We start from the raw sequence: 10,000 nt of genomic DNA, 5'->3' as shown, positions 1-10,000 counted from the left end.
ACTGATGGTATCCCCTTACACTGATGGTATCCCCTTACACTGATGGTATCTCCTTACACTGATGCTATCTCCCTTACACTGATGGTATCCCCTTACACTGATGGTATCCCCTTACACTGATGGTATCCCCTTACAGCCCCTAGCTCACCACCCACCCACCCACCGCTCACTACCACCAAATAATTCACTATGCAACGCCAATTTGTCTGGGTCCCTCTGGGCCATAGGTGCCATAATCCTTACTTGTTTATTGCCTCGAAGGTACAGATCGTGGGGATTGTTACCACACGCAGACACAAACGTAACGTTCGTGTTTTTGTGTGTGTGTGTGTGGTGGGTGGTGTGTGTGTGGTGGGTGTGGGATAAATAAATAGCCACGTTCTGTACTCTTGAGGCATAAGCAAATTGGGGAATTAACACTTACTACCCAGGAAAGTTAGTAAGCACTCGGCAAAGATAGATTCAACACCCATCCACTCGCTTGCCCACCCGCTCACTCGCTCGCTCAATCGCCCACTCACTCGCTCACCCACTCACTCACTCACCCACTCACTCGTTCACTCACTCACCCGCTCGCTCGCCCACTCACTCACCCACTCACTCACTCACCCACTCACTCACCCGCCCGCTCACTCACCCACTCACTCACCCACTCACCCACTCACTCACTCACCCACTCACTCATCCACTCACTCACTCACCCACTCACTCACTCACCACTCACTCACCCACTCACTCATCCACTCACTCACTCACCCACTCACTCACTCACTCACCACTCACTCACTCACCCACCCACTCACCCACTCACTCACTCACCCACTCACTCATCCACTCACTCACTCACCCACTCACTCACTCACCACTCACTCATCCACTCACTCATCCACTCACTCACTCACCCACTCACTCACCCACTCACCACTCACTCACTCACCCACCCACTCACCCACTCACTCACTCACCCACTCACTCATCCACTCACTCACTCACTCACCCACTCACTCATCCACTCACTCACTCACCCACTCACTCACTCACCACTCACTCACCCACTCACTCATCCACTCACTCACTCACCCACTCACTCACTCACTCACCACTCACTCACTCACTCACCCACTCACTCACTCACCCACTCACCCACTCACTCACTCACTCATCCACTCACTCACTCACTCACCTCTCCTTCCAGTCTCCAAGGGCCACGCCATCACCTCACCAATTCCACGGATGCCTCACCTGGTGAGCGACAGACGGAGATAATTGGTTGGTGGGGGTTGAGTGGGTGGATGGGTGAGCGAATGAGTGAGTGGATGAGTGAGTGGTTGAATGAGTGAGTGGCTGAGTGAGTGAGTGGCTGAGTGAGTGAGTGGGTGAGTGAGTGAGTGGGTGAGTGAGTGAGTGGCTGAGTGAGTGAGTGGGTGAGTGAGTGAGTGGCTGCATGAGTGAGTGGCTGAATGAGTGAGTGGCTGAGTGAGTGGCTGGTGAGTGAGTTGCTGAATTAGTGAGTGAGTCGGTGAGTGAGTGAGTTGCTGAATGAGTGAGTGGCTGAGTGAGTGAGTGGCTGAGTGGCTGAGTGAGTGAGTGGATGAATGAGTGAGTGGCTGAGTGAGTGAGTGGCTGAGTGAGTGAGTGGGTGAGTGAGTGAGTGGCTGAGTGAGTGAGTGGGTGAGTGAGTGAGTGGCTGCATGAGTGAGTGGCTGAATGAGTGAGTGGCTGAGTGAGTGGCTGGTGAGTGAGTTGCTGAATTAGTGAGTGAGTCGGTGAGTGAGTGAGTTGCTGAATGAGTGAGTGGCTGAGTGAGTGAGTGGCTGAGTGGCTGAGTGAGTGAGTGGATGAATGAGTGAGTGGCTGAGTGAGTGAGTGGCTGAGTGAGTGAGTGGGTGAGTGAGTGAGTGAGTGGCTGAGTGAGTGAGTGGGTGCGTGAGTGGCTGGTGAGTGAGTCGGTGAGTGAGTGAGTTGCTGAATGAGTGAGTGGCTGAGTGAGTGAGTGGATGAGTGAGTGAGTGGATGAGTGAGTGGCTGAGTGAGTGAGTGAGTGGCTGAATGAGTGAGTGGCTGAGTGAGTGAGTGGCTGAGTGAGTGAGTGGGTGAGTGAGTGAGTGGCTGAGTGAGTGAGTGGGTGAGTGAGTGAGTTGCTGAATGAGTGAGTGGTTGAGTGAGTCGCTGAATGAGTGGGTGAGTGAGTTGCTGAGTGAGTTGGTGAGTGAATGAGTGTGTGGCACTGGGGGAGAGACAAAGGCGGCCGGGCGTGGTGGTGCTGACCACCCACCCCCTCTGTGTGTGTAGCCACAGTGCCAGTAGCCTTCATAGACGCTGCTGCTGCTGACAGCACTTGCCCCTACAGCCTGTTAGACGCTACACGGGGGATCTTTGTCTGTGTGTGTAGGTGCTGTATGAGTGAGTGAGTGTATGAGTGAGTGTATGAGTGAGTGTGTGAGTGAGTGAGTGTGTGAGTGAGTGTATGAGTGAGTGAGTGTATGGGTGAGTGAGTGTATGAGTGAGTGTGTGAGTGAGTGTATGAGTGAGTGAGTGTACGCGTGAGTGAGTGAGTGTGTGAGTGAGTCTATGAGTGAGTGTATGAGGGAGTGAGTGTATGAGTGAGTGAGTGTATGAGTGAGTGAGTTTATGAGTGAGAGTGTGAGTGAGTGTATGAGTGAGTGAGTGTATGAGTGAGTGAGTGTATGAGTGAGTATATGAGTGAGTGTATAAGTGAGTGAGTGAGTGTATGAGTGAGTGAGTGTATAAGTGAGTGTATGAGTGAGTGAGTGAGTGTATGAATGAGTGTATGAGTGAGTGAGTGTATGAGTGAGTGTATGAGTGAGTGTATGAGTGAGTGAGTGTATGAGTGAGTGAGTGTATGAGTGAGTGAGTTTATGAGTGAGAGTGTGAGTGAGTGTATGAGTGAGTGAGTGTATGAGTGAGTGAGTGTATGAGTGAGTGAGTGTATGAGTGAGTATATGAGTGAGTGTATAAGTGAGTGAGTGAGTGTATGAGTGAGTGAGTGTATAAGTGAGTGTATGAGTGAGTGAGTGAGTGTATGAATGAGTGTATGAGTGAGTGAGTGTATGAGTGAGTGTATGAGTGAGTGTATGAGTGAGTGAGTGTATGAGTGAGTGTATGAGTGAGTGAGTGTATGAGTGAGTGTATGAGTGAGTGTATAAGTGTATGAGTGAGAGTATGAGTGAGTGAGTGTATGAGTGAGTGAGTGAGTCTATGAGTGAATGAGTGAGTCTATGAGTGAGTGAGTGTATGAGTGAGTGAGTGTATGAGTGAGTGTATGAGTGAGTGACTGTATGAGTGAGTGAGTGTATGAGTGAGTGTATGAGTGAGTGAGTGAGTGTATGATTGAGTGTCTGAGTGAGTGAGTGTATGAGTGAGTGAGTGTATCAGTGAGTGTATGAGTGAGTGTATAACTGAGTGAGTGTATGAGTGAGTGTGTGAGTGAGTGAGTGTATGAGTGAGTGTATGAGTGAGTGAGTGTATGAGTGCGTGTATGAGTGTATGAGTGAGTGTATGAGTGAGTGTGTGAGTGAGTGAGTGTATGAGTGAGTGTATGAGTGAGTCTATGAGTGAGTGTATTAGTGAGTGAGTGTATGAGTGAGTGAGTGAATGAGTGAGTGCATGAGTGAGTGAGTGTATGAGTGAGTGAGTGTATGAGTGAGTGAGTGTATGAGTGAGTGTATGAGTGAGTGAGTGTATGAGTGAGTGAGTGTATGCGTGAGTGTATGAGTGAGTGTATGAGTGAGTGAGTGTATGAGTGAGTGAGTGTATGAGTGAGTGTATGAGTGAGTGAGTGTATGAGTGAGTGTATGAGTGAGTGTATGAGTGAGTGAGTGTATGAGTGAGTGAGTGTATGAGTGAGTGTATGAGTGAGTGTATGAGTGAGTGAGTGTATGAGTGAGTGTATGAGTGAGTGAGTGTATGAGTGAGTGAATGTATGAGTGAGTGTATGAGTGAGTGAGTGTATGAGTGAGTGAGTGTATGAGTGAGTGAGTGTATGAGTGAGTGTATGAGTGAGTGTATAAGTGTATGAGTGAGAGTATGAGTGAGTGAGTGTATGAGTGAATGAGTGAGTCTATGAGTGAGTGAGTGTATGAGTGAGTGAGTGTATGAGTGAGTGTATGAGTGAGTGACTGTATGAGTGAGTGAGTGTATGAGTGAGTGTATGAGTGAGTGTATGAGTGAGTGAGTGAGTGTATGATTGAGTGTCTGAGTGAGTGAGTGTATGAGTGAGTGAGTGTATCAGTGAGTGTATGAGTGAGTGAGTGTATGAGTGAGTGTGTGAGTGAGTGAGTGTATGAGTGAGTGTATGAGTGAGTGAGTGTATGAGTGCGTGTATGAGTGTATGAGTGAGTGTATGAGTGAGTGTGTGAGTGAGTGTATGAGTGAGTGTATGAGTGAGTCTATGAGTGAGTGTATTAGTGAGTGAGTGTATGAGTGAGTGAGTGAATGAGTGAGTGTATGAGTGAGTGAGTGTATGAGTGAGTGAGTGTATGAGTGAGTGAGTGTATGAGTGAGTGAGTGTATGAGTGAGTGTATGAGTGAGTGTATGAGTGAGTGAGTGTATGAGTGAGTGAGTGTATGAGTGAGTGTATGAGTGAGTGAGTGTATGAGTGAGTGTATGAGTGAGTGTATGAGTGAGTGAGTGTATGAGTGAGTGAGTGTATGAGTGAGTCTATGAGTGAGTGAGTGTATGAGTGAGTGAATGTATGAGTGAGTGTATGAGTGAGTGAGTGTATGAGTGAGTGAGTATATGAGTGAGTGAGTGAGTGTATGAGTGAGTGTATGAGTGAGTGAGTGTATGAGTGAGTGAGTGTATGAGTGAGTGAGTGTATGAGTGAGTGTATGAGTGAGTGAGTGTATGAGTGAGTGTATGAGTGAGTGAGTGTATGAGTGAGTGTATGAGTGAGTGAGTGTATGAGTGAGTGTATGAGTGAGTGAGTGTATGAGTGAGTGTATGAGTGAGTGAGTGTATGAGTGAGTGTATGAGTGAGTGAGTGTATGAGTGAGTGGGGAGCGATAGTGTAGCAGTTAGCGCTACGCTGCGCTATGAACCTGGCGACCCGGGTTCGATTCCCGCTCACGGCCAACACCAGTGACGATTATCTGAACCGGTCCCGGGCCTTCCCTAGGTCGACTCAGCCTCAAATGAGTACCTGGTGCGGTGTGTAAACATTGCCACTAGGGAGACAAAGGCGGTCGGGCGTGGTGCTGGCCACCCACCCCCTCGTGTACCGTTCCGGCCTTCATAGGTGCTCGCTAACAGCACTTGCCCCTACAGTCTGTTAAGGCTATATGGGGGATCTTTGTTTTGTTCTTTGTATGAGTGAGTGAGTGTATGGGTGAGTGAGTGAGTGTATGAGTGAGTGAGTGTATGAGTGAGTGAGTGAGTGTATGAGTGAGTGAGTGTATGAGTGAGTGAGTGTATGAGTGAGTGTGTGAGTGAGTGAGTGTATGGGTGAGTGAGTGTATGAGTGAGTGTGTGAGTGAGTGAGTGTATGGGTGAGTGAGTGAGTGTATGAGTGAGTGTATGAGTGAGTACTCACTGCGATCCGAGTACCAGGCAGACACCAGCGGCAACACGGAACCTCAAGTACTTGGAGCTGTGGGTCGCGTCTAGGTCTGCTCCGTGTGAAATCCAATAGCCCAGCGTGATGAAATAGAACGAGTTCAATAGTCCAGATGATCCTCACTTGAAGTACTCACAGAGGTACTCACAGAGGGACTCACTAGAAGTACTCACAGGTACTCACTAGAAGTACTCACAGAGGTACTCACAGAGGTACTCACTAGAAGTACTCACAGAGGTACTCACAGGTACTCACAGAGAGACTCACAGAGGTACTCACTAGAAGTACTCACAGAGGTACTCACTAAAAGTACTCACAGAGGTACTCACAGAGATACTCACAGAGGGACTCACTAAAAGTACTCACAGAGGGACTCACTAAAAGTACTCACAGAGGTACTCACAGGTACTCACAGAGAGACTCACAGAGGTACTCACTAGAAGTACTCACAGAGGTACTCACTAAAAGTACTCACAGAGGTACTCACAGAGATACTCACAGAGGGACTCACTAGAAGTACTCACAGAGGTACTCACTAAAAGTACTCACAGAGGGACTCACTTGAAGTACTCACAGGTACTCACAGGTACTCACAGAGGTACTCACTAGAAGTACTCACAGAGGGACTCACTAGAAGTACTCACAGAGGGACTCACAGAGGTACTCACAGAGAGACTCACAGAGGTACTCACTAGAAGTACTCACAGGTACTCACTAGAAGTACTCACAGAGGGACTCACTTGAAGTACTCACAGAGGGACTCACAGAGGTACTCACAGAGGTACTCCCAGGTACTCACTAGAAGTACTCACAGAGGTACTCACAGAGGTACTCACTAGAAGTACTCACAGGTACTCACTAGAAGTACTCACAGAGGTACTCACTAGAAGTACTCACAGAGATACTCACAGAGGGACTCACTAGAAGTACTCACAGAGGTACTCACTAGAAGTACTCACAGAGGTACTCACTAGAAGTACTCACTAGAAGTATTCACAGGTACTCACAGAGGTACTCACAGAGGGACTCACTAGAAGTACTCACAGAGGTACTCACAGAGGTACTCACAGAGGGACTCACTAGAAGTACTCACAGGTACTCACAGAGGTACTCACAGAGGTACTCACAGAGGGACTCACTAGAAGTACTCACAGAGGTACTCACTAGAAGTACTCACAGAGGTACTCCCAGAGGTACTCACAGAGGGACTCACTAGAAGTACTCACAGAGGGACTCACAGAGCTACTCACAGGTACTCACAGGTACTCACACAGGTACTCACAGATACTCACTATTAGTACTCACAGGTACACACAGGTACTCACTATTAGTACTCACATAGGTACTCACAGGTACTCACACAGGTACTCACAGGTACTCAAACAGGTACTCACACATGTACTCACTATTGGTACTCACACAGGTACACACAGGTACTCACAGGTACTCACACAGGTACTCACTATTGGTACTCACACAGGGACTCACTAGAAGTACTCACAGGTACACACAGGTACTCACACAGGTACTCACACAGGTACTCACTAGAAGTACTCACACAGGTACTCACTATTGGTACTCACAGAGGTACTCACAGGTACTCACACAGGTACTCACAGTTACTCACTATTGGTACTCACACAGGTACTCACACAGGTACTCACAGTTACTCACTATTGGTACTCACACAGGTACTCACACAGGTACTCACACAGGTACCCACAGGTACTCACACAGGTACTCACACAGGTACTCACTATTGGTACTCACACAGGTACTCACTATTGGTACTCACACAGGTACTCACAGGTACTCACACAGGTACTCACAGGTACTCACTATTGGTACTCACACAGGTACTCACACAGGTACTCACACAGTTACTCACAGGTACTCACACAGGTACTCACAGGTACTCACACAGGTACTCACACAGGTACACACAGGTACTCACACAGGTACTCACACAGGTACTCACTATTGGTACTCACACAGGTACTCACTATTGGTACTCACACAGGTACTCACAGGTACTCACACAGGTACTCACAGGTACTCACTATTGGTACTCACACAGGTACTCACACAGGTACTCACACAGTTACTCACAGGTACTCACACAGGTACTCACAGGTACTCACACAGGTACTCACACAGGTACTCACTATTAGTACTCACACAGGTACTCACTAGAAGTACTCACACAGGTACTCACACAGGTACTCACACAGGGACTCACACAGGTACTCACTATTGGTACTCACTATTGGTACTCACTAGAAGTACTCACAGGTACTCACACAGGTACTCACACAGGTACTCACTAGAAGTACTCACACAAGTACTCACAGGTACTCACACAGGTACTCACTATTGGTACTCACACAGGTACTCACTAGAAGTACTCACACAAGTACTCACAGGTACTCACACAGGTACTCACTATTGGTACTCACACAGGTACTCACTAGAAGTACTCACTAGAAGTACTCAAACAAGTACTCACAGATACTCACACAGGTACTCACTGTTAGCACTCACACAGGTACTCACAGGTACTCACTAGAAGTACTCACACAAGTACTCACAGAGGTACTCACAGGTACTCACACAGGTACTCACTATTAGTACTCACTCAGGTACTCACACAGGTACTCACTAGAAGTACTCACACAGGTACTCACAGAGGTACTCACTAGAAGTACTCACTCAGGTACTCACACAGGTACTCACTAGAAGTACTCACACAGGTACTCACAGAGGTACTCACTAGAAGTACTCACACAAGTACTCACAGGTACTCACACAGGTACTCACTATTAGTACTCACACAGGTACTCACACAGGTACTCACTAGAAGTACTCACACAGGTACTCACTAGAAGTACTCACAGGTACCCACACAGGTACTCACACAAGTACTCACACAGGTACTCACACAGGTACTCACTATTGGTACTCACAGGTACTCACACAGGTACACACAGGTACTCACTAGAAGTACTCACACAGGTACTCACACAGGTACTCACAGAGGTACTCACACAGGTACTCACTAGAAGCACTCACACAAGTACTCACAGAGGTACTCACACAGGTACTCACACAGGTACTCACTATTAGTACTCACAGGTACCCACACAGGTACTCTCACAGGTACTCACAGGTACTCACAGGTACTCACTAGAAGTACTCACAGGTACTCACAGGTACTCACACAGGTACTCACAGGTACTCACACAGGTACTCACACAGGTACTCACACAGGTACTCACTATTGGTACTCACACAGGTACTCACAGAGGTACTCACACAGGTACTCACACAGGTACTCACACAAGTACTCACTAGAAGTACTCACAGAGGTACCCACAGGTACTCACACAGGTACTCACACAGGTACTCACTAGAAGTACTCACAGGTACCCACACAGGTACTCACACAGGTACTCACTAGAGGTACTCACAGGTACTCACTAGAAGTACTCACTATTGGTACTCACAGGTACTCACACAGGTACTCACACAGGTACCCACAGGTACTCACAGGTACTCACTATTGGTACTCACAGAGGGACTCACAGAGGGACTCACACAGGTACCCACAGGTACACACAGGTACTCACTAGAAGTACTCACACAGGTACTCACACAGGTACTCACACAAGTACTCACTAGAAGTACTCACAGGTACCCACAGGTACTCACAGGTACCCACAGGTACCCACAGGTACTCACTAGAGGTACCCACAGGTACCCACAGGTACTCACACAGGTACTCACACAGGTACCCACAGGTACTCACAGGTACTCACTATTAGTACTCACACAGGTACTCACAGGTACACACAGGTACTCACAGGTACTCACTATTGGTACCCACACAGGTACCCACAGGTACTCACAGGTACTCACTATTAGTACTCACACAGGTACTCACAGGTACACACAGGTACCCACAGGTACTCACTAGAAGTACTCACAGGTACTCACTATTGGTACTCACAGAGGGACTCCTCCTCGTGCGTCTCGCTGGCCGTGTGGCCAGGTGGGCACACGGCGACTGCAGAAGCAGCGGTAGCGGTGGGGGTGGCGGTGGGGGTGGTGGTGGTGGTGGTGGGAGGAGCTTCACTCGGCCCCTCCCACTAGCCCGAGCCCTACCCCCTCACTCACTCTCTACCCCCTCCCTCACTCTCTACCCCTACCTCGCCCTACCCCTCCCTCAATCTCTCCCCCCTCTCCCCCCCCCTCTCTCTCTCCCCCCCTCTCCCCCCTCTCTCTCCCCTCTCCCCCCTCCCCCTTCTCTCTCCCCTCTCTCTCCCCCCCTCTCTATCCCCCCTCTCTCTCCCCCCTCTCTCCCCTCTCTCTCTCCCCCCTCTCTCTCCCCTCTCTCCCCCCCTTCCCCTCTCTCCCCCCTCTCTCTC

At 48.8% G+C, this 10,000-nt stretch overlaps 1 protein-coding gene across 1 annotated transcript in view; it reads right to left on the bottom strand.

Moving 5' to 3' along the window:
* The window catches only part of LOC116937202 (reticulon-4 receptor-like 2), a gene marked incomplete at its 3' end in the record, with an annotated part of 40,344 nt that extends 30,657 nt beyond the window's left edge, over window positions 1-9,687 (bottom strand). Inside the window, exons 1-3 of the mRNA XM_076057820.1 lie at window positions 9,583-9,687; window positions 5,553-5,628; window positions 1,184-1,242 (exon numbers count right to left, since the gene is read on the bottom strand). Coding sequence (XP_075913935.1) covers window positions 1,184-1,214 — 31 coding nt within the window. The remainder of the gene's footprint in view (window positions 1-1,183; window positions 1,243-5,552; window positions 5,629-9,582) is intronic.
* Window positions 9,688-10,000: the final 313 nt, after the last annotated feature.

The sequence above is a fragment of the Petromyzon marinus genome, chromosome 84 (assembly GCF_048934315.1).
Source record: "Petromyzon marinus isolate PM22_M1 ecotype Great Lakes invasive population chromosome 84, UKy_Petmar_22M1.pri1.0, whole genome shotgun sequence".
Classification (NCBI taxonomy): Eukaryota; Metazoa; Chordata; class Hyperoartia; order Petromyzontiformes; family Petromyzontidae; genus Petromyzon; species Petromyzon marinus.
This window is presented reverse-complemented; position numbering and strand designations above follow the sequence as displayed.